Source organism: Scyliorhinus canicula, chromosome 1 (assembly GCF_902713615.1).
Source record: "Scyliorhinus canicula chromosome 1, sScyCan1.1, whole genome shotgun sequence".
Lineage (NCBI taxonomy): Eukaryota > Metazoa > Chordata > Chondrichthyes > Carcharhiniformes > Scyliorhinidae > Scyliorhinus > Scyliorhinus canicula.
Window position 1 is genome coordinate 288258594 of NC_052146.1, and position 25446 is coordinate 288284039.

The following is a 25446-nucleotide window of genomic DNA, read 5'->3' on the forward strand; positions in this document are numbered from 1 at the left end:
CATTGTCTCAGATGAGATAGAGAGCTGACTGGTGGTGATCTAACCTGAGGGTCACCACACCTTGGGCGAGGGGTAAGGTTGAGAAGGCGCGGCCTTCATGAATAACCTCAGCCGGTACGGGGATTGAACCCGCGCTGTTGGACTCGCTGTGCATCACGAACCAGCTGTCCAGCCAATTCAGGTACATGGCGTTAGATCGCGGATCACCCAGCGGCAGCACGGTGGCGTAACGGTTAGCACTGCTGCCTCACGGTGCCGAGGACCCGGGTTCGCTTCCGGTTCCGGGTCACTGTCTCTGTGGGGTTTGCACATTCTCCCCGTGTCTGCGTGGCTCTCAGCCCCACAATCCAAGGACGTGCCGGGTAGGTGAATTGGCCACGCTAAATTCCCCTTTAATTAAAAAAAGATCACGGATCACCCACGGCCTCATCGAACCGGATCGAGGGACTAAATGACCGTCTTCTCTTCCTGTGTCGGGGCCACAGTTGTTCGCTGGCACTTGATGTACCATGTTAGACAGATCCCGCTTGCCCCTCTCACCCCCCCCCTGGCTAGTGCACTACCAATATCCTGTATTTTCAGTTAAGGCAGCACACATCAGACCTCCCCACATAAGAACAGACAAAAAGCTGGAAAAACTCAGCAGGTTAGGTGGCATCTTATAGAGCAGCAGAATTAACACCAGAACTGGTGATTGGCCATCCACTTGAAACATGTTACCCTCCACAGGTGCTGCCCGACAAACTGAGATTTTCCAGCTTTTTACCTGGTTCTTATTTCAGATTTCCAGCAGTGTCTTGCTTTTTTGCATTAGTGATTAAAACCTGCCACTCTGGTTTAGATTTTATTGGCTGCCAAACCCTGTTGGTGCAACGTGTTAGACTGCAGTCACCATTGAATGGGATAAACTCAGCAACATTGCGCTGCTGGGAGCGAGTGCAGTCTAAAGATGGGGCTATGAAGCACATTCCCAGGGCCAAATATACGGCAGCATATTTCTGTACTGAGAATGCAGGCCTGCTGAGGTGACCCCAGCACAACAAAGACAAGAAGGAAGACTTGCTTGTTATCCAGCGCACTAAGGATTCATGGCAACTCCAGAGGCCTGCGATTTGTAGGTATCATTAACCCAAGATATTTTCAATAGTTGTACTATTTCATCTGTGGGGCCTGTTTCCTTTGCCCTGTTGTGTGCTTTAAAAGTGCACGGAAATTAAATAAATCTCTTCTCAGTTTGATTCTCTTTTATTTTAATGTACGGCTGACGTTAGGACTCTGTTTTGACTTCATCCCCAACAAATTCTTGTCTGGGCACAGCAGCCAATTTCAAAATGTTCCCATCTGTGAATGCTTAACTTTTTCCTTTAAACTCTCTGACTTCGGGGAAAATGATTATCGAGTTCTGCGGCCGCCTTTAATATCAGTGCTCACCTCCTGTTATCACCTAGCTGTCGGCAATGGGTTGGGCATCAAGCCCAGGCCCCCGGGGCCTGACCGCTTTATCTCGGTTGTACCTTCGATGCAGCACTGAGGCATTGCTGCATTGTTGGACGCACGGCTTCGGAAGAGAAAATTAAAAACCCGGGACGCGATTCTCCTAGCCCCGCGCCGGGCCGGAGAATCGCCGCAACCACGCCACGCCGCTCCGACGCCAGCGCGCGGTTCTCCGAGGTGCGGAGAATCGGTGGCATTTGCACCGGCTCGTTTGGCGCAGCGCGGGCCGCTGTCCGCGGCCGGCCGCTGATTCGCCAGCACGGATGGGCCGAGCGGCCACGCGGAAACGGCAGAGTCCCGCAAGCGCCGTTCACCCCTGGTCGCTGCCGGCGGGAACTCTGCGCCAAGGGGTGGGGGGGGGGGGGGGCCTGTGGTGCGGGGAAAAGCGCTCCTTCACCGGGGGGGGGGGGGGGCCTCTGATGGGGTCTGGTCAGCGATCGGGGCTCACCGATCGGCGGGCCGGCCTCTCCCACCCTGGGACTTTGTTCCGCTTCCGGCCCCAGAACCCCTATGCCATGTTGAGTCGGGGCCAGAGCGTTCAGTGAGTCTACCGCACATGCGTTGGTTGGCGCTTTGCCACTGCGCATGCCCGGGTTGGCGCCGCCCCCAGTCCGCGCCGGGATTTAAGGCTGGAGCGGCGAGAACCGCTCCAGCACCGTGCTGGCCCCCTGTGGGGGTCAGAATCCCTACTGCCCGCGCCCGGTTCGCGCCGGCGTGAAACACAACAGCGTTCACGAGGCCGCGGACACTTAGTCCCGCGATCGGTGAATCGCGTCCCAGGTACCTCAACTGCTTCTCTCTAGTGCCATTCATTGAAGTCCCCTCTCAAAGCGAAAAGGACTCCAGAGCCTACAGCAAGGGTTCGCGTGTGGAATTGTTGAGCGCGGGGAGGCTGTTTACTCTGCTGCTACCGCACAGTTCCAGCTGATCAGGGAAGTCTCCCGCTCTTGTCACTTGGGAGGATTTGCGGGTTGCGTTTGGCCTGGTTATAAATGCACCTGCCGTGGAAGTCAAGGCCTGGTGGTGGGATCTGAACTGAGAGCTTCTGGGCCAGAGGTAGAGACACCATCACTGCACCACAGGCCCTCCCTGTAAAACCATTAGCTGAAGAAGAGCAGGGTAAAGTGTCCTGGTCAGCATTCATTTCTTGACCGCCCGCATCAAAACGGGTCATTCGGTCACCACTTATTCAGGGATCTTGCTGTGTACAAATTGGTTGCCAGGATGTCCCCCAATCTATCAGTGCTTTCACTTCAAGTGATTATCTGTGAAGGTATTTGGGAAAAACTGAGGCTTTATATGGACATATTGGACACAGGACATTTTGGGGCTGCCCAGGCCATGTGGCGAGGCCCACAGGTGAACCCTTGGCTGCCATGTTGCAGGCTTTGTATGTGGGGTGGAGGGGGCCTCCTGTTTGGGCATCCTGTGATCAGCGCCCCCCCCCCCCCCCCCCCCCCCTCCCTCCCACTAGTTCCCCTACTGGTCTCACAATCGTAACCCCCAGCCTCCTTGCTGGGGACTTCCTAATTGGCCCTGGTGAAGCCCGACCCGAGTCACCTTTGAATCTGGTTTCTCCCCGCCCCCGTTCCTCGGGGTGGTCTGGTTGCAATCCCAGCTGTGGCCACCGCTGCTGGTGGCGCTGCTGGGACCGGAGAGCTGCCAGAGCTACCAGGCTGCTGATTGGCTTTTCAAGGTCAGCATCCTTCCCGTGTCCAAGCTCAGTGTTTCAAATTAAGCTCGATCGTCGGAAAGTCAGAACTAAAGATGCAACACTGATGATGACTGTGCCAACTTTGGGGAGATATTCCATCAATATGGTAGTTTTCCTGGTTTCCATATCTTTGTATCTATTTACAAAGGCATCGCTGTGTAAGGAGCATTTATTGCCCATCCCTAATTGTCATTGAGAAAATAGGTGGTGCTGAGCTGCTTTCTTGAATCACCATGTGGTGTAGGTACACCCACAGTGCTGTTAGGGAGGGAGGTCCAGGGTTCTGACCCAGTGACAGTGACTGTCTGTCGGCAGGTGAAAAAAATAAGCATCAGAATTGTGCTACATCAACTCCATTTTTATTCTTGCTCTTTTTTTAAACTACAGATGACTACGCACGACTATGTAACCTTCCTGTTCCCGGGAGACGGCATGAATACGGGCAGGATGCGTTACTGCCCCCCTACCAGCCTGACTATTCAGTCCCACCGTCTGAATATGATTCACGGCAGTCACTTCGTGGAAACCTGCCCTTCTTCGTGGATGGACGCTGTAAGTTGAACTCACTCACCTTGCAATGAAATACTTTATTTCCTTGGTAGAATTTTTTTTCAATAACGAAAGGCAGGGCAGCGAATGCCCATGTTTAGAAATGGTTACGGGTCTGACAGTAATGACAAGTGAAGGGGATTGGGCGGACAGCTCTGTCAGAGACTGGGACAGGAACAGATGCATTGTACTGGGGACAGTGCCTCAAAATCAGCAACCTCGGGACCGGGCCCGGCCTGGATTTTGGACCTTGTCGGCTTTCAGGGAAACAAACCGGTAGCTCGATTCAATGGGAGGCGAGTGAAATCGGACCAAGTCAAGGTGGGGGGTCAAGGGTCACCCAGAGTTCGGGAAAACACACGGCGCACGGAACGTGTCCACTGTGCTAATGCGGTACTTGGCCAAATTGTCCCGGTCGGTTATTTTATTAATTTAGCGACAATTTAAATTGACGCATGGCAACTTATAAAAATGTCTGGCTTTCAGGTGGCTGGAATTGAGGCACTAACTACACTATTCTCTTATTCAAAGTGTTATGATGTAAAGACGTAAGTGAAGGGGGTCTACATGTGATGGGGTGTACAGGACACGCTATTAAATGCAGAACGACCTCGTTCACCATTGTCTTTGAGAGAATTAAATCTGCTGTCCTTACCCATTCTGATGTGTGTGTGACTCCGGACCCTACAGCAATGTGGTTGACACTTAAACTGCCCTCTCAAATGGCCGAGCAAACCACTCAGTTGTATCAAACAGCTACTGGAAAGTCCAAAAAGATAAAATTGCACCGGATCATCTGGCATCGCCCCCTGCACGCCTGGGGACTTTTGTCAAGTGACGCTGGGATGGTACATGTAGGTGGTGGTCAGTGTAGTTTACTGTACAACGTGTAGTCAGTCTGACATTGGCAGTCCACTCAGCTGCCTCCTCAGCTCTTAAACCCAACCTCACCCACCTCTTCTAAAGAATGCTGACCGTTAACCTGGTTTATAACAACCCGTGATTTATTCTAACTCATGTGGCCGGTTCTACAGAATGCTGGGTTGCTAATTAATGCTGGACTCGATGTGTGACCAGGTGAGAAGCTGAGTATATGATTTCTATTCCCTCTTTGATAAAAAATATCAGTCAGAGGTGAACAGAGTGGAAACATTCCTGTCGAATCCAGAGGCATCTGTCGCCACCTGGTGGCCACGCCAGTCAGTTGCTCGATAGATCCACATGATGCACTGAAGCCCGATCCTAAATGATGCTCGGCTTGACAAAACAAGCATGATCATTTATTTGCCGTTTAATTGAGGACAGAGTTCACAAATTGTTGTTAATCCGCGGCAGCAAAGAACATCCCTCATCACCTCATCCACCCTCTCCGGAGTGTCGGAATACGCTGAAAACTGCCTCTTTCCCAATCCTCAAAATTACCCCTGCCTCTCTCCTGCTCGCACCTTCACACACAACTGATTCTCACCCATTCTACCGCTCTAAAACAGATCTCCGATCTGGCTCTGACAGCGCTGTTATATTTATATGCAAGTTCCACTCCAAATCACTCACCATCCTGGCTTGGAAATATATCGCCGTTCCTTTACTGTCGCTGGGTAAACATCCTGGAACTCCCTCCCTAACAGCACTGTGGGTGTACTTACACCACATGGCCTGCAGCGGTTCAAGAAGGCAGCTCAGCACCACCTTCTCAACGGCAACTAAGAATGGGCAATAAATGCTGGTCTAGCCAGCGAAGCCCATGTCCCTTGAATAAATAAACAAAAACATTTTCATTATAAGATCACATTATTTCTGACATTTATTATTTTTTTCTCTACTCATTTTCTTCTCCCCTGGGGTTATTGCTGAGTATGGTTCCATAGTTACCATTCGCTCTCTGAGGCCTGACAGTAGGTGTTGGCAGTGTAGTCCTTTCATCTTCACGGGCTTCCTCCCCCTACTGAAGGCACTTGTCTCGTTGGGTGCCGGCAGAGTATTTGAGCAGGGATAGCATTGCCTGACACCCACCCAGGAACAGGCCTGCTGCATGTCACTCAGGGGAGTATCCATTCCCCCCCCCCCCTCCCCCACACACCCCCCATCTCCAGCCCCCTGCCCCACACCCCCCATCTCCAGCCCCCCGCCCACTACAGGAGCTCATTGTCAATGAATCGCATACCGGCCAATGATAAAACCAAACACCCTCTGGCCGTATGGCCAGCCTGTGGAATCTGCTCATGCCGACCGTGCTGTAACAAAATCAGACTGCAGGGGGCAGCTTTGTGCTGAGTAAATATTCCAGGACCTGGACAATGAACGAGTGAAGGGATCCTGCTCTCTTAACACATTGTCAACTAAATAAGAGTTATAGTCGGTGGATTATATTGTAGCTGTACAAGTCCAGTTGAGGCAAGTTTTCTGCTTAATAACAGCTTGTATTTATATCGCACTTCAACATAATAAAATGGCCCAAGGTGCTTCACAAGTGTGTTATAAAACAAAATATAACACTAAGCCACTGAAGGAGATATCAGGACATAATGGGCAAAAGTTTGGTTGAAGACATAGGTTTTAAGCAGTGTGTTAAAGAACGGGAGCGAGGTAGAGATAGAAATGTGTGGGGAGGGTTTGGGACCTAGACAACTGAAGGTATGGCTGCCACTGATGGAGTTATTAAAATCTCTAATCTGTCCTCCAAAAGCAGGACGAAGCCAATTCGGCCAATTACTGCCCCATCAGTCTCCTCTCTACCAACAGAAAAGTGATGGACAGTGATATCAAGCAGCCACTTTCTCCGCAATAACCCTGCTCACGGACGCTTAGTTTGGGTTCCGCCAGGGCCATTCAGCTCCTGACCTCCTTACCGCTTTAGTCCAAACATAGACAGCCGAGTGGGGCTTTAGAGCAACTGCCCTTGACATCAAGGCAGTCTTTGACCACATGTGGCATAAACCAGGGTCATTGGAATCGGGGGGGGTGAAAATTGACCGGTTGGAGTCATACCTAACACAAAGGAAGTTGGTTGTGGTTGTTGGTGGTCAGTCATCTCAGTAACAGGACACCCCAAACTTGGACAATATCCAGGTTTAGGCTGATCAGTGGCAAGTAACATTTGCGCCACAGAAGTGCCAGTCAATGACCATCTCCAGCAAAGAGGAATAACCGCCTCCCCTTGACATTCAATGGTATTACCACCACTGAATCCCCCACTATCAACATCCTGCAGGCTATTATCGACCAGAAACTCAACTGGACTAGCCATATAAATAAAGGGTAAAAGATAAAGTCGCCATAGTCCCAGTCGACCATAGGCTGCTTTCCCCTTTAAGGGGGGAGCTGACTGGCGGAGATTTAACCTGAGGATCACCACACCTCAGGCGAGGGGCAAGGTTGGGAAGGCTGAGTCTTCACGAATAACCTCTGATCCTCGGAATAACCATATAAATACTGTGACTATGCAAAAGCAGGTCAGAATCCTGGTGCAAGTTACTCACCTCCTGACTCCCCAAAGCCTGACCACCATTCACACAAGGCAGAAGTCAGGAGTGTAATGGAATATTCCACACTTGCCTGGATGGGGTGCAGCTCCAGCAACACTCAAGAAGCTCACCATCATCTAGGACAATGCAGTCCCCTTGATTGGCTCCCCATCCCCTACCGTCAACATCTGCTCCCTCCACCACCAATGCAGCCGTGTGCACCGTTGACGAGAGGCACTGCTGTGACTCACCAAGGATCCTTTGACAGCACCTTCCAAACCCACACCTCTACCACCTAGAAGGACAAGAGCAGCAGACACATGGGAACCCCACCACCTACAGGTTCCCCTCCCAGCCACTGGCCACCCCTCACTGTGGCTGGGTCAAAATCCTGGAACACTGTGGATGTAGCTACACCACATGGACTGCAGTGGTTCAAAAGGCAGCTCACTACCACCTTTTCAAGAGCAATTAGGGATGGACAATAAATGCTGGCCGAACACCCACATCCTGAGAACAAATAAATGAAAAAAATAACAATTAAATCACACACACACACACACACACACACACACACACACATGCGGTGGGATGACAATAGACGTTTCAGACTTTTGTGCTGTTACAGGATAAGCATTATCGATTTTATTTTAAGGACAGGGAAAATAAAATGGAGGTTGTGTTGGGGGATATTCAGGTTTTAAGATCCATGTGTAAATCTGGCTTTTCAACAATTCTTTGACATAATGCTCCTTTTTCCAACACCTTCAATACATCCAGCAATCTCAATCTGGATGGTAAGAAAGTTGTCTCTGCCTCTCCAGGTTTACAGAAGGTGAACACCATTGACAATCTGGCTCTCAATGCCCTATCTGTCACAACATCTGTCACCATGGCAATGCCTTATAGTCCAACACAAAACCAGGCCACTTCCTAAAAAATAGCTTCATTTGAATAGAGTCAGTGTAGGGTATCATAGAATTAACAGTGCAGAAGGAGGTCATTTGGCCCATTGAGTCTGCACCGGCCCTCGGAAAGAGCACCCCATTTAAGCCCACACTTCCAACCTGTCCCCGTAACCCAATAACCCCTCCTAACCTTTTTGGACACTAAGGGCAATTTATCATGGCCAATCCACCTAACCTGCACGTCTCTGGACTGTGGGAGGAAACCGGAGCACCCGGGAGGAAACCCACGCAGACTCGGGGAGAACGTGCAGACTCCGCCCAGGCAGTGACCCAAGCCGGGAATCGAACATGGGACACTGGAGCTGTGAAGCAACTGTGCTAACCAATGTGCTACCTTGTGTCTGAGAGATGATTGTTCAGCATTGTAGCACAACTGCTGATATTCTAGTGTAAAACATATCAACGATACATGTTGGGATCCTGTTTATTCAGAGAGCAGATCTGACCAACCACCACAGATATATTATTTTGATGATTGATGCCCAGACCGGTTGCCAAATCTGGTCGGAGCTGATTTTGTGCCCCGTTCCTGAGGCACCAAAATAAACTTATTTTAAAAAGACACAGTGGGGTTGGGAACCCAACACCCGGATCAATTCTGCATCCAGACTCTGTGTCGCATCAATGCGATTCTCCCAAATGGAGCCCAAGTGTCTGCGCCGTCGTGAATGCCATCGCGTTTCACGAAGGCGCGAACTGGGCCCGGGTACGACCTATCCTGTCCCCCACAGGGGCCCAGCACAGCGCTGGAACTGGGCCCTGATCGCGGGCCAGACCCCGTCGGAGGCCTCCCCCGATGAAGGAGCCCCCCAACCCCCCCCCCCCCCCCCCCAAACAGGCCGCCCCCGACTGTTCGTGTCCGCTCGGCCCATTCGGGCCGGAGAATCGGTGATTCCAGTGGCCCACGGCCGGCGCTGCGCCGGCGCAAATGCCGCCGATTCTCCGCACCTTGGAGAATCGCGCACCGGCGTCGGGGCGTCGTGGCGCGGTTGAGCCGATTCTCCAGCCCGGCGGGGGGCTCGGAGAATCACCCCCAATGTGCTTTTAACATGAAAAGACCCTATCTGGGCCAATGGTGAGATGGGCGTCCAGTTGGTGGTGCCAGGTGCTGTCTGGAAGCCCTGGGTGGGGGGGAGGCGAGGTGGCGATTGTCAAAGGGAGAGAGAATCCGTGACTGGATTTGCTATCGCCTTGCCGAATAGGGCAGCCAGGAAGGCAGAAGGCCAGCCACCTCACAGTCCACACAAGTGTACAAACACTAACCCATCCGATACTTCATCCATTCCAGTCAAGCGATGGCAGCTTTGTGCCACTGCATGAGCTTCTCAGTTTGACTATCCTTCACCCCCCCCCCCCCACGCCACCCTCCCCCCCCCCCAATTTTAAATCAGCAACTTCAATGAATAATGCCTCCTTGCTGTGCCCCCAGAAGGTTCACTCTTCCTGTTACGTGGCCTTTAAAAATTATGCCCTGAAGGCACGGTGGCACAGTGCTTAGCACTGATACCTCACAACACCAGGGACTGAGGAGCGATTCCGGCCTTGGGTGACGGTCTGTGTGGAGTTTGTACGTTCTCCCTGTGTCTGCATGGCTTTCCTCTAGGTGCTCTGGCTTCAAAGGTTTTTTTAAAATTTAGAACAGAACAGAGAGCAGTGAACATTCAGTGCAGAAGGAGGCCATTCGGCCCATCGAGTCTGCACCGACCCACTTAATCCCTCACTTCCAGCTTATCCCCATAACCCAATAACCCCATCTAACCTTTTGGGACACTGGGGACAATTTATCATGGCCAATCTACCTAACCTGCACGTCTTTGGACTGTGGGAGGAAACCAGAGCACCCGGAGGAAACCCACGCAGATACGGGGAGAATGTGCAGACTCCGCACAGACAGTGACCCAGCAGGGAATCGAACCTGGGACCCTGGCGCTGTGAAGCCACAGTGCTAAACACTTCTGCTGCCGTGCTGCCCAAAGTAGAGTACCCAATTCTTTTTTTTTTTCAATTAAGGGGCAATTCATTGTGGCCAATCAACCTACCCTGCACATCTTTTGGGCTGTGGGGGCGAAACCCACGCAAACACGTGGAGAATGTGCAAACTCCACACAGACAGTGACCCAGAGCCGGGAACGTACCTGTGAACTTGGCGCCATGAGGCCGCAGTGCTAACCCCTGCACCACCGTGCTGCCCCCACAGTCCAAAGATAACCTTCAAAGTTATAGGGTTAGCTGGGGTTACTGGGATAGGGTGAGGGAGTGGGCCTAGGTGGGGGTGCTCTTTCAGAGGGTCAGTGCAGACTTGATGGGCCGAATGGCCTCCCTCTGCACTGTCAGGATTCTATGGATTCTCCAGCCCGTTAATCAGCTCTTTAGCAGGTGTTGCAGATTGTCAACCCCACCCTTTGTTTGAAATTTACTGCACATTCTGGAGGGGTGTCGGAATACTGACATGCCATTCGGGAATGCTATTTTCAGAACCCATTCCGGCAGGAGGTCTATGGTGTAGTGGGGAGCATCCCAGTGTGGGATGGCACAGTGGTTGGCACTGCTGCCTCACAGGGCCAGAGACCCGGGTTCAATTCTGGCCTTGGGTGACTGTGTGGAGTTTGCACTTTCTCCCTGTGTCTGTGTGTGTTTCCTGTGGTTTCCTTCCACAGTCCAAAGATGTACAGTTTAGGTGGATTGGCCATGTTAAAATTACCCCAAAGATTTGGCGTTTGGGTGGGGTTGCGGGAAAAGGGCGGTGGCATGTGCCTGGGTTGGGTGCTCTTTCGGGGGGGTCTGTGCAAACCCGATGGGCTGGATGGCCTCCTTCTGCGTTTATAGATCCCCACCTCTTGACCAGATGTTCTGGGTCAAAGTCCAGCACCAATATAGTGGCCATCAGCTGCACATAGTTACATTATGGCAGTCCCATTCGTTTCTCTCTCTTCCACCTGCTCTCTTTTTCTGCACCTTTCGAGCAGCGAGGTGGGCTCCCCAGGATCAACCCCTCACTTGCAGCCCTCACCGGCCCAACCCCCCCAAGACCCTTGGGGCCCCCCACACTGCTGAACGTTATCGGTGCCATTGGGCTCCACCATGCCAGGCATAGGCTTCACTGTTGGGGTGTAGATGCTATGCTACTGGGGGCAATGCATTATTGGCAATGCCAAGGGGTGGGGACTGAAGGGGGGTGCTGAGGGGCGGCTGATGGGAGACTTGGGGGTTCAGGTGGGGTGGTGGGGTCACCCTCAAGCGAGCGTGGTATGGGGGGGTGACTCGTTATTCCTGTGGTGGGGGCAAGATGCCCATTCGTGTCAGTGGGCCACTTCTAGCACTAGCGGAGACCAGTCCCGATTCTCTGCTGACGGGAACAATTAGACTCCAGAACGGAGAATCCCGGCCTACATAACAATGTCTCAAATCCATCAAGGGCGGGCCTGAGGCCGTGCCCGATGTTCGGATCAGCTGGTTTGGGCAGTTGACGCCCAGCTGTGTGAGGTAGCGTCAAGGGTTCCTTGAAGCGCAGTTGGCTGAATTGCTCAGTTAAAAAGGATGCTTGGCATATTTTAGAAATGCCTGGTTTTTGGACAACCGGATTTGGGACACTGCTGCGTTACCACAATATTCATTCTGTATTGCCGTTTAATTGGTCAAACCCACACACATTTTATTGTAGAAGCAACTGGGTTTGTTTAATAGAAGGTCAAAGATAGCTGACCCCAGCTTATCTTTAGTATTTAATGGATCATTAATTGGTGGTTGCCACGGCACTGATATTTGAGATGTTAGTTTACTTCATTAACTCCAACTCCCTTATCCATTGGTAAGCCTGCCAACCTAGCTTTTATGGGTCACCAAGGTACGGGAGTTACTGTCAGGCACTGAGGGGTAACAGCCAACTTGGAATCTGTGCAAAACAGTTAGCCATGTCGAAGCACAAACGCTGCTCTCGCGTTGCTGTATCACTGCGCGCCCTTTCCATGGTCGCCATAGATTGACAGATGAAGTAGCGTCACTGGGGTTTGAGGGTACTGTTGGGTTTCGGCCGCAGCTGGTACCTGCACTGCCCCCGCTCCTCCCGACTGCGTTGGAGTTTTTGTTGGGGCTGTTGCTAACGCCTGAGCTCACTTTTATTCGACAGATCCATTCGATAGTTTCGAGGGGCTGCAGGCCGAGGAATGTGGTATCCTGAACGGCTGTGAGAACGGACGGTGCGTCCGGGTGCAGGAAGGCTACACATGCGACTGCTACGATGGTTACCAGCTGGACATAGCCAAGCTGGAGTGTGTTGGTAAGATCAGCCGCCAGGCACCCTCTTAAAAATGGAGCCATAATTGTTTCGTACTCAAAGAGAAACATTTTGTCCAACTTAATAATCATCGGCAGGTAGCCGGGGAGGGTCATTTGACCCAATAAGCTTAATTGCTTTTTTAAGCATCTCAACTCCCCCGTCCCTCTTTTCCCCATTTTACTCAAATCATTCCCTCTCTCTCGAGAAAGATACCAAGTTGTTTTTGCCCATTTAGACCGCCCACTTCAATATCCTTTCCGAGTATGTTGTTCTACAATTCTCTTACCCATTGTAACAGTGCCACCTAACCTCCATTCTAACTTCTAACTGGCTAAATTGAGAGTGCTGTTTGCTGATGTTCATCCCCTTTGCTATGGTAGATAGTGGGCTGGATTCTCCAGGCTCCCAGCCATGTGTTTCTCGGCCGTGCGCTGTTCAATGGCGGCATGATTCTCTCCCACTGTCCCCGCCGCTTGTCAATGGCATTTCCCACTGAAGCCCCCCCTCACCGCCGGGAAGCCCGTGGGCGGGGGTGCACTGCCAGCGGGAACAGAGAATCCAAAGGGCCAGAGAATTCCGGATTAACCCTTAATAACCTTTGACCCTTTAATCAGGTCACTTTGAAGCCTTCTGCAAAAGAGCAAAATTCCTAATGGTTTCCAAACTGAAATCAGACAAACTATAAGCAGCGGAAAAGAGGGGGGCGTCAGAAAGCGTCACGTGCACTGGGTCAAGCTGGAGGTTTCTCAAGGGAATCTGAGGAGCTCAGTCTGAACGATGAATATAACACGGGAGCCATACACTGGGGATGTACCCATCACAGGTCTCCAGCACAGGCCCAGACAGGCTCATAGAGTCAGATGGAGGTGTCCAAATTTGAATGTAGGTGGGGACACATTCCTCTGGGCTGCATCACAGACACCAGCCCACCGAAGGTGAATAACAGCAGGATGGAGGTTTTGGGAGGGTTGGGGGGGTGGTTATATTAGGGTCATGTGGTCTAGAAAGAAAGAAGAGTGTCCCTTTTGTCAAGGGATGAAATGTTTTCAAAACCTTTCTCCCACCTCTAAAGATCTGGATTGTGCTCTGAATGCCCAGGTGGGCTCCCACCATCTGCCAGGTCTGGTGTACCGATCTGCTGAACACGGGAACCTCGGGTTACCGAATCCCATCTCCAACCCCATCCTCTCCTACGTTGCTGACCGCACTGTGATGGGCAGAAGCTCCGCCTCTCGGGCCGAGCTGAGTAAAGACATTCTGACTGAAGGCCGGGACCCCGGAATATTTTGTCAAGTCTCCCGCTGTTTAACTTCTACCACCACAGGGTTGGTCCTTCCCATGTTTGGGAAGTTCGCATGGCATGGATCATTCCCAGATTCTATTCCAGGATACCTGGCAAACTCAGCCAGTGTGAAGTCTCTGAACACATCAAGTCTGTTTTCAATACCTCGATCACTACCATTGGAGATGACAAGGTTGCCAACTGCGCATGGCACAGCCAAAGGTACAGGCCTCCTCACGTCAACAGGACGGGCTTCCAATTAATGTTCAGTTGGTTACTGGCTACAGAAACATAATGACGTCAAGTTAGTGAACAGTGTCATACAGATATACGAACAGAAGAATTAGGAGCAGAAGTAGGCCACTCTGCCCTCCATGCCTGCTACGCCGCTCAAAGAGTTGGGTGCCAGTAGGTAATGGCGGGGCGTTGTTGCTTTGTTTCCCTGCATTCCCATCGAATAAGATTTTAACGTAAATAATGGACAATGTCTCACCGGAATTATCAATGACAATTTGTATGAAACAAAGGCCAGAATTTTGTTGGAGCAGCTGCGGGAAAGGCCGGAAAGCCGGGTGGGAGGGACAACCCACCTCGACTGTTTGTGGGAGCCCCCAGCCACATTTGTTGGGCCATCCGGCAACTAATTAGTTGATGTTGGGGCTCCCGTCCCTCTAAAGGGCTAACTGGCTAACCGGGAGAGGTGGCCACTGCTGGGACATAACTGAAATGATGCCATTGACACTGACCTCCCAAACAGGTAATTAGGGTCTGGGAATGCCCAGGCCAGTCAGGCAGCCACGGCGAGGGGGCGGATAGGTTGGTAAGGGGTGGTGGGGGGCTGACCATTATCACTGGGGAGCTCTCCATGGACCACAGAGTGTCCGATTAGGAAGGCCTCTCCCCAGCACCCAGGGATCCTGCCAGCGTTCACCAGGCAGTCCTTCCAGGCAGTGCAAGGTGGAGACAATGGCATAGTGGTCATGCCACTGGATTAGTAATCCAGTGACCTCAGGGGGCACCGGTTCAAATCCCACCATGGCAGCTGGCAAAGCTGGGAAAGCTCTATATAAATCTGGAATTAAAAGTCTAATGATAACCTGAAAAAAATGAAAACCCATCTCGTTCACTTCCTGGCCTACATGACTTCAGATCCACAGCAATGTGATTGACTCCAGATCCCAGACAGTGATGCCCACATCTTATGAGTGAATTAAGAAAAGGCCCTTCATTTGCCATTTAAGTGCCCCCTTGCCCTCTGGCTTTCCCACAAGATGTCACGGCGGTGTGGCAATTTTACCGGCCCCACCACCATATATTGCTTGCTGCAGAATTACAGTCCACAGAGCAGGGAATGCAGAGTGGGTGTCACTTTGCAAATCACCAACCAGAAACCTGTGGCTCAGAGCAAGCAGCGATGCAGCTTATTCTCCTCAGCAAAGAAAATAAATCCTCTGTAACTGCCTTTTACGTGCTGGTTCATGCTCGCCAGATTTCTGCCAACTTGGTGCCGCGTGCTCCTTTCTCATGTGGCGGGGACCCCGTTAGCCAGGAGCACCCACTCCGACCGACGTTTCCACTGCAGCAGTTAGCCCAGCCTAAAACCACAAAACTGTGCTTCCACATCCACTTTGCGTTCCTTGTTGCTGCTGCGAATTCGGATACAGCAGTCGGAGATAATGCTTGGAAAACTCAGCAGGTCTGGCATTATCTGTGGAGAGAGAAACAGAGTTAAGGGTTGGAGTCCAAGGCAACTCTTCTTCAGAGCAGCAGTCAGAATGCTGGCTCTTTCACAGAGACGGCATATTGGACAAGCAATCTGTGTTTGTATCTGTGACACAGCAAAGAGCTCCCGTGTTAACAAACACATTTTGACTCAGAACCACATAAAGAGATGGTTGGACGGGAGACCAGGAGCTTTCTCAAGGAGGGGGGGAATGGATTCGGGAGGGAATTGCAAAGGTTAGGGCCCACACAGGGAAAAATGAAAATCACATTCACACAAGAGGCCAGAATACAGCATAGAAGAAGAATGGCCAGTTGGTCCATTGCGCTGTGCTGGCACTTTGAAAGATTACATTGGATATACAGCACAGAAAGAGGCCATTTGGCCCAGCCAGTCCATGCTGGTCTTTATACTACACTGGAGCCTCTTCCCATCTTTCCTCATCTAAATCTCCCACCGTAACCCTACTCTCTTCCCCTTCATATGTTAATCCAAATCCCCCTTAAATGTCTCTACACTATTCATTTCAATCACTCCCTGTGGTGGTGAGTTCCACGTTCTTCAGTTTGAATTCCTGATTGGATTTCTTGGTGACTGTCATATTGACGGTGTCTAGTTATGCTCGACCTCACAAGAGGAAACATTCACTCTGCATCCACTCTATCAAAACTGTTCATAATTTTAAAGTTTATTAGGTCTATTAGGTCACCCCTCAACCTTGTTTTGTTTTAAAGAAGAGACCTAGCCTATCAGCCCATTCCTGATATGAATATTCCTCCTTCAGGCACCATATCCTAGGAGGGTGTTGGGTGACCTTGGGCTGGATTCTCCGATCCCCGATGCCAAAATCGCATTTGGTGACGGGGTGGAGAATCCCCGATGGCGCCAAAATCGGGTTCGGCGTCGCATTCGCGATGTTGCGCCCGTATCCACGGCCTCCAAACGTTGGCTGAGGCCCGCCCGGCGATGCTCTGTCCCCGACCAGCTGAGTTCCCAACGCACCCGTTGGGGACTCACCGTGGCGACTCAGTCCAGCACCGCCGTAGTCGGGGGGAGGACCCATCCGCAGGAAGGAGGGGACATATTCGGGGCTGGGGGCAGTGTGGTGGGGCGGTCGTGGGTGTGCAAGCCGGCCGATGGGCGGGTGGGGACTATTTTGCAGGCCGTGTCCATGAGCGGCATCCGCCATGAAGCAGGCCGCCGCCGTGCACATGCGCGGCCACGGACCCATCAACTCTCCAGCCCCCCCCGGAATAAGGAATCGGTGGGCGTTTTGGGCCAGTTTTCCTGGCGTAAACCGTTTTCACGCTGGATTTAGACTCCAGCACGGAGAATCCAGCCCCATAGACTTCCATTGGATGAGTCTTTGGCCAAATGCTCCATTGGTTTGCAGTTGCCTTCTGCAATATGGCTGACCCGGAAAACCTCCCACTCCTACCGCCTGCCAATCTGGAACATTGGAAAGATGTCTGGGTTGATAATCAAACTGTTTGGCCACATTATGAGCGCACCTTCCATGACCATCCACTGGGACTTGAACCGAGAAGGTAGAGATGCTAACAGTGTGCCAGAATGCCAACCCCCACACCCACCCCCTATTATGAATACCAAAGTGTGATACAATCAGCTCCATTGCCCCACTTTCCCTCATAGCCCTATAATTTTTGTTTCTAATTTTCAAATATGAAATCCATTCCCTCACAAAAGTTACCATTGAATGCCACCGTTACGTATTACAAAATTAAATGGTTAAATGCGGATAGCAAACCTTACCTAATGAAATATTTAGTGACTGCGAAGGCACTGACCTTGGAATCGTGTTCCTTTATTTACTTCATCTGCCGTGAATCACAGTATCTTTCCACCAATCTCAATTGATCACAGTGGGGTAGGTATAGTGTGCTATGTATCTATGGATGGGTTGACGTACTGCTCATAAGATGGTGGTAGCTCTCATTCTCACCTTACCCTCCACTACCCCTACATCATGAGAAACACAGTGCAGTGCTCGTTGGGCAGCTGTAGGCGAAGAACCACAAGCAAGCTGCTGCCTTTCGATAAGGAATATAAGAAGGGAGGTAATCCATTCAACTGCTCCACCATTTCATTAGAACATGGCTGATTTGTGTTTTTCAATCTCAGTTTTAAACATTTGCGTTGAGGCCTCCCGCCAGCCATTCCAGTTTTTTGGGGGAGACAAGAGTTTCAGATTTGTACCACCCTCTGTTTGACAACATCAACCCCTGAATGACCTGTGTCCCATTTTAAGTTTATACCCTCTGGTTGTGGACTGCCTCATTTATGAGGTTTCAGAAACGTCACTGATGTGAGATGGTGATCTCCACACTTGGGTTGTGTCTATGTTGGAATCTCAAACAGTGGCAGCAGTACCGTAACACTTCCCATCAGGCCGCTGTAACTCACCCTCTAATAAACTCAAACAAAAATTGAAGAAGGGATCATTTTAACTCAGTGTGTGTCAGCAGAGCTGCTTTGTCAAAATGTTCGGTTATGGTAAATGCTATGGTAAAATTCACTCTCATTAGTATCTTGCTGTAAGTTGAGGCTTGATTAAAAGCCACTTAATTCCCTGTGCTAAATTTTATCTTTTGCCTCCGCACTACAGACGTTAACGAATGCATCGAGCTCAATGACAAAATGTCACTGTGCCGAAACGCCAAATGCATCAACACCGATGGATCATACAAGTGCGTGTGTCTGCCAGGCTACGCCCCCTCGGAGCAGCCCAATTACTGTGTAACTGCAGAGACAGAGAAAGAGGCAAAGCTGGAGTAATTTGCAAAGAGCTTCACTCTCAAATGTACAAATCCCAAACTTGCTCTGCACAACCCCTGCACTCGCTCCCCCCCCCCCCACCCCCGTCCCACCCCACCCCTCCACCAAACAAAGTACAAACACTCACTCAAACAAACCCCCCAACACCCAGCACCTCTCCAGCTGTCATGAAGTGTTTGTCATCGGTAACTGAAGCCATCAAGAAAGGGGATGGCAAATGGACATTTTCTCAAGGTGGGGAGCACGCCCAATGCTGCCAATGAATAGAGAGACCAAATGGATTCCTAATGTGCTTTTTCTTTTTAAATCAAAAGGAATGCCCTCTCAGTAAAGGACATGCGAAGTGAGAAAGCAAACCACATCTCCAGTCATTCACACAAAATAGCATTTGTTATTAGCGCAATGTTTACACTAAGTATAACAGCGGTGAAAATATTTTGTATTACTGTTATAAGGCGTATTTGATAAAATGCAGTATGTGTTTATACTGCTTTGACTTTAGAGTTTTATGACAAATGTAAATTCTTTGATAGCATCTTATAGTCCTTTTGTATGTTTTTTTTTTAAAAGGTCATGCTATTCTGTGTCTGGAACATTGGTCAGTGACAGTTTTTACCTTGCTCAGTGTCTGCCCTGTGGAGCAGGCGTGTCATTAACGATAAGGTTTTTTTTTTTTAAAAAGAAGTTTTATACAACCATGAAGGTGTGAAGTTCCTGGTTATGTTCTCCACACATTATATACTGCACTACAGCCACACAGTTCAATCTTGCCAGGTCGCAAAGCTGCTACAGGACAGCCAGAGGAGACATGTGTACAGTTACACTGAAAAATCAAAGAACCGGATTATTGTATTGTAAGTTGTAAATTGAAACAAAGGAAAACACAAGCAGATAGCTCTTGTATGATCATCTTAAAGCATATTAAGCTGTATTCTAAACCTCTGTAAAACCTATAAATAAATCACTTGTGGAAGTGTACTGTTTTGCCTGTCCTGAGGGGGGGATGTGGAAGGATTTGGAACCTGCGCGGATTGAGACACGCAAAAGAAGTGGGTACCTTTTCATGGTTCGGATTGGATTGGATTTGTTTATTGTCACGCGCACCGAGGTCCAGTGAAAAGTATTGTTCTGCGTACAGTTCAGACAGATCATTCCTTACATTTAAAAAAAAATCGGGCAAACATAAATACACAATGTCGATACATAGACACAGGCATCGGGTGAAGCACACGGAGTGCAGTACTACTCAGTACAGAAGATGTGTGAAGTGATCAGTTCAGTCCATAAGAGGGTCATTCAGGAGTCTGGTAACAGTGGGGAAGAAGATGTTTTTGAATCTGTTAGTGCGTGTTCTCAGACTTCTGTATCTCCTGCCCGATGGAAGATGTTGGAAAAGTGAATAAGCCGGGTGGGAGGGGTCTTTGATTATGCTGCCCGCTTTCCGAAGGCTGCAGGACGTGTAGACAGAGTCAATGGACGGGTGGCAGGTTCACCTAATGGGACTGGGTAGTGGTTCTGTGACCGATTTCAGCCAGAGTCACTGGCTTGCAGCTTGATAAGTCAGAGTGCTCAGTACAGAAGGAGGCCATTCGACCCATTAGGTCTATGCTGGTTCGCCACAAAGTGATGCAATTACAATGAATCTGTGAATTCTTTACCTCCGAGGGCTGTAGAGGCTGGGGAATCAAGTTGATTTGATTTGATTTATTGTCACTTGTACCAAAGTACAGTGAAAAGCAGTATTCTGCGGCTGAGGTACGTACATAGTAGGCACAAGAATAATCAACAGAGAACACTGACAAGTGGTACATCGACAAAACAGTGATTGGTTACAGTGCGGAACAAGAGGCCAAACAAAGAAAATACTTGAGCAAGAGCAGCATAGGGCGTCGTGAATAGTGTTCTTACAGGGAACGGATCAGTCTGAGGGGGAGTCGTTGAGGAGTCTTGTAGCTGTGGGGAGGAAGCTGTTCCTAAGTCTGGATGTGCAAGCCTTCAGACTTCTGTACCTTCTGCCTGATGGAAGGGTCTGGAGGAAGACAATGCCTGGGTAGGAGGGGTTCTGATAATGCTGTCTGCCTTCCTGAGGTAGCAGGAGGTGTAGACAGAATCAATATGGGGGTGGCAAGCTTGTGTGATGTGTTGGGCTGAGTTCACCACACTCTGCGGTTTCTTGCGATCTTGGACTGAGCAGTCGCCATACCAAGCTGTGATGCAGCCGTATAGGATGCTCTCTATCACACATCTGTAGACGTTTCATAGTTATCATAGCATTTACAGTGCAGAAGGCGGCCATGCGGCTCATTGAGCCTGCACCGGCTCTTTGAAAGAGCACCCTACCCAAGCCCACACCTCCAGCCGATGCAGACATGCCAAATTGCAGACATGCAAAAGTATGTTCAAGGCTGAGGTTGACAGATTTTTTTAAATCAGTAAGGGAATCGAGGGTTATGGGGATAAGGCGGGAAATTGGAGTTGAGGATTATCACATTGCTGCTTGTGACATCTTGCTGTGCTCACATTGGCTGCCACGTTTACAACAGTGACTGTGCTTCAAAATGCATCATTGGCTGGAAAGCACTTTTGAGATGTGCCTGTGGTCGTGAAAGGCCCAAAATAAATGTAAGTCTGTCTTTTTCTTCTTTTAAATGTGAAATTAGTCACAGTGCTAAGCTCTGAGGAATTGCCCATTCCCACCCTGACGCAACTGGTCGAACAAGTGTTCTATTGTTGTCTATCCTTACGGCCAATTTCTTAGCTAAACCCAAGATTTACCCTGAATTCCACAGCTTCGAACTCAATCGGTGTGGAGGTTTGTTAAATGCTTTTCTGGAAGGCCAACCATGATGCAATTGTGCAGCTTAACACAATCCATTTGCCGTTTTCTCAGGAGAAACGGGGGTGGGGTAGGGAGGACCTTTCCCTTCTGAACCCGTGTTTGTTGTTGGTTACGAACTTATGACTGTACAGCCAAACAGAGATACAGGGGATTGGAGTCAAACCGATGGCTGAGCAGATGCTTGTTTTTCTGGCTTACGGTTCTTTTAAGCATCAGTTCATCCTCATTGAACAGCGACTCCCTCACCAGGGTGGTCAATATCTCATAGATGGCTCCGGTCTGGTTTAAGTATGATCTACCTCCAGGGAGTTCTCTTGATGAGAAGTAAGCTCCCTCTCTTATTCTGAGAGTCCAATTGAACGCAATTTTACATGGCCCATCTATTAGAACATAGAACATACAGTGCAGAAGGAGGCATTCGGCCCATCGGGTCTGCACCGACCCACTTAAGCTCTCACTTCCACCCTATCCCCCTAACCCAATAACCCCATCTAACCTTTTTTTGGACACTAAAGGGCAATTTAGGATGGCCAAACCACCTAACCTGCACATCTTTGGACTGTGGGAGGAAACCGGAGCACCCGGAGGAAACCCATGCAGACACGGGGAGAACGTGCAGACTCCGCGCAGACAGTGACCCAGCAGGGAATTGAACCTGGGACCCTGTGAAGCCACAATGCTATTCACTTGTGCTGCCCTGTGCTGCTTAGTTGGCGGACGGTAAAGATTGGCCAGACGTTTTAGCTTCAAACTCGATCCGGGGAGGGATGAACTGTCCGGACCGAAATTAATAATAATAATCTTTATTGTCAGAAGTAGGATTACAATAACACCGCAATGAAGTTACCATGAAAAGCCCCTTGTCGCCACATTCCGGCGCCTGTTCTGGTGCACGGAAGGAGGATTACAGTTAATAAAGGTGCTTGGAGACTGAGGTATGGATTGGGATGTGTTGCCTCACACTCTTTACATCGCCTTTCTGTCACCGTTTATTTTTTTTTACACGCCTCCAGCTCTGTGAGCAGGAGCTGTTCCCTGGAGGGGAGCAAATTAGGAGTTTGAGCCAAGCCGTACTCTCTCTTTCCTCAGCTCTTTCCTTCCTGGTAGAGCCGATCCTTTCCCATCACACGTTTCACAGTCTGTTCACTGGCTAACCAGGGAAAAATCACGTTCCGCGTCCAACTGGCGGGAAAACCTTTTGCGCCTGTTTCCAGGACAGCCGTTACCCCGCCCATTGGACAGAAAATTCAGGCTCTTGTTTTATTTCAGCAATTTGTAAATAAATTATGAATGCAGATTTCCAACTCTTTGACATAGATTTTCCCAAGTATTGTTTTTCCGTGTGTATGTGCGTATGCTGGGAGAGATCAGCACTTGTGTTTTGAAGTCGACAGGAGGAGGTATAAACCATGTCTCCGGTTGTCAATATTGAAGACAAACTGCATCATTAGGGGCCTGAGTGGTGGGCCACGGTTATTCAATGTATTTAAGAAGGAAGCCAAAATAACAAACAAGTCATTTCATTGAAAGGATAGAGAATGAAGCTTTGGGAACCATCTAGTGGTGGGAGTGCGTCTCTTTTTCCCCAGATTGTTTGCAGTCCTGCGCTCCTATGCAAGCTCGAATCTTTCTCCCAGAATTTTCAACTTGAGAATGATGACTGAGTTTGCCAAGAGTGTAACTTTACACTCCAGTTATAGTGACAGTCGCTTAGCAACACAGATGTTCATAATGAAGAGTTTATTGAGTTTAATGAAAATACGGGACAAAGGACAGCACCCACATACGTGCCAAAGAAAAATAAATACACATCGATGGCCTGTTTACAGGACGAGTGCTGCCTGGCATCAGTCTGGCTCAGATCTGACGTGCGGTGAATCTCCCGCATCCTGCTGATATAGAAAGTGTCACCTCTCTGGCCTGGGTCTTTCTCTGTATTAGACCAGCATGGGGGATACATGGAGCTATTGAAACAGAAGGAATTGTAAGAAAGAAGAGGCCATAGTAGGCAGAATTTACCTGAGACGTCACTGGTTAGATATGCACTGGGGAAGAGAAATAAGTGTGGTCCCAAGTGTGAAACGAATAAACTGCGAGGAAAGGTTAAGAAGCACTGCAGTTACAAGAGGCACCACATTAAAGTGGGCAAACATTAAACAAAATGGTATAATCCCGGGCCTGGGCAGAACTTCAAATTTAAGGTAAATGTTAGTAACAGCTTGTTTACTTGAAGAGCAGTCAATATTTGATAGAGTTACCTGGCCACATAGAGGAGTGAAATGACAGGCAATATTTAAAAGATAGTTGGCTTCTGAATGGGAGAGTTTTGGTACCGTGGGGATGGGCCCTGGTGGGTCAGCTTGCCTTTTTGAATGTTTGACATGATTAGCTTGCTCGTTTATTTCTTATTTCACTCTTTTTTTCTCTCTTTCTCTCTTCTCCACACTTATTTCTCTCTTTAGCTGCGCTCTGGCCCTGCCTCGCCGGCCAGTGATGAGGACACCTCCATTTCTTTTGGACTGCTTAACATCACCTCAGCCAGACAAATGGTAGCACAGTGGTTAGCACAGTTGCTTCACAGCTCCAGGGTCCCAGGTTCGATTCCCTGCTGGGTCACTGTCTGTGCAGAGTCTGCACGTTCTCCCCGTGTCTGCGTGGGTTTCCTCCAGGTGCTCCGGGAGTTTCCTCCCACAGTCAAAAGATGTGCAGGTTAGGTGGATTGGCCTTGCTAAATTGCCCTTAGTGTCCAAAAAGGTAATGTTAAGTGGGATTACTGGGGTACGGGGATAGGATGGAGGCTTAGGTCGGGTGATTTTTCCATGGGCCGGTGCACACTCGATGGGCCGAATGGCCTCCTCCTGCGCTGTAAAATCGATGATCTATGACTGGCGTCACTCCGAAGATTGGAACTACATTTGGCGAAAGAGAAAATGGAATGAAGGAAATGCCTGGTTTACATTAAACCAGAAAATGCTGCAAACAATCAGCAGGTCTGGCAGCATCTGTGGAGAGCGTAATAGAGAACGCGATTTGACGGGGCCTGCAGCACCAAGAACGATTAAACGGGACTCTTTTTTCCCCTGGCCCCAGTGATGAACGCCCGCCGAGGCCGCACTTGCCTTCATTTCCTGCACTGACGAGCTCAGCTCAACTGCTCAGTACAGGAAGCGATCGGTCCGGCATTTTTAAATGTCGCCCCAATCGCTCAATTCCCCCACCGAGGTTTTCTGAGCCCCCCCGCAACGCCCCAACTTATTTGTTATAGGGGTCCTTGAGCCTTCCTCAACCCACCTCATAAAGGCAGGACACCCTTGGGCCCGATCCCCGTCACGGGCACCCTGCCAGTGCCAGGGTGACACTTCCAGGGAGCCCAGGTGGCAGTGCCAAGGTGCCAGGCTGGCAGTGCTGAGGTACCCAGGTGGCAGCAGAAGTGGCGTGGTACCATCCTACCCAGAGCCCAACCACCTGAGGGGCCTCCGATGGCCTGGGAGGAGACCCCACCCCCAGGTGCTGTTACGCCTGGTTTGTGTGGGCCAGTGCTATACGGTGCCACAGTGAGGTCTGCTGGGAGCAGCCATTCAATGCCGGGCCTTGGGAGACTCCAGCTCAGACATATTTAAGTGAGGCTAACTGCTCACTTAAATATGCAAATTTGGATCCTGCCCAGTGAGGGTAAGATCCAGATTGCGACGTCTCATGAATCCCATTATATATCACGAGACGTTTCGAGCGCTGCAAATCTCGCAAAAGGCATCTCGCGGGATTAAACGGCCTTGTAGTGTCACTGAGTCGGGCGCAATAAGGCTGTCCAATCAAGCCCAGAGTTAACTTTCAAGCCTGTACGATTTCTTCACAGCTTTTATTTTTATTTATTATTTGCCAGCTATAAATCCTGCTCCGTTTTCTTTTTCCAGTGGCACTGCGTATAATATACATAGAAAAATACATCGAAACATGCGTGGAAAATAGAAGCTGGAGGTATCCATTTGGCCCTTCGAACCTGCTCTGCCATTCATTACCATCATGGCTGATCATCAAGTTCCATTCCCTGATCCCACCGACCCACCATTAATTTGCAATGAAACAAATTCACGCGTCTTGCGCAGCCCATTTCACGTCCTATATGTCAGGCGACTGGTTTAAGAGGTTTCTTCATTAGGAAGGCATGTTTCAGGGCCTATGTAGGAGTTTCTTGGCTATCCCCAATTTCCTTCACTCCTCCGTTGACTGTCGCGCCTTTAGCTGTCTGCACACAAAAACCTCGGGGGGCTCCCTCCTAAACATGTAGCTCCTCTTTTTCTCCTCTCTCTCTCTCTCTCTCTCTCCTTCCTCCTTTAAAAC

At 49.9% G+C, this 25446-nt stretch overlaps 1 protein-coding gene across 7 annotated transcripts in view; it reads left to right on the forward strand.

The window, feature by feature from the left end:
• The window catches only part of ltbp1 (latent transforming growth factor beta binding protein 1), a 424359-nt gene extending 405115 nt beyond the window's left edge, over nt 1-19244 (forward strand). For all 7 annotated transcript variants that reach the window (XM_038814844.1, XM_038814856.1, XM_038814865.1 and 4 more), the window contains 3 exons: nt 3596-3760; nt 12316-12465; nt 18097-19244. In XM_038814844.1, coding sequence (XP_038670772.1) covers nt 3596-3760; nt 12316-12465; nt 18097-18266 — 485 coding nt within the window. In that variant the 3' untranslated portion in view covers nt 18267-19244. The remainder of the gene's footprint in view (nt 1-3595; nt 3761-12315; nt 12466-18096) is intronic.
• The last annotated feature ends 6202 nt before the right edge of the window (nt 19245-25446 follow it).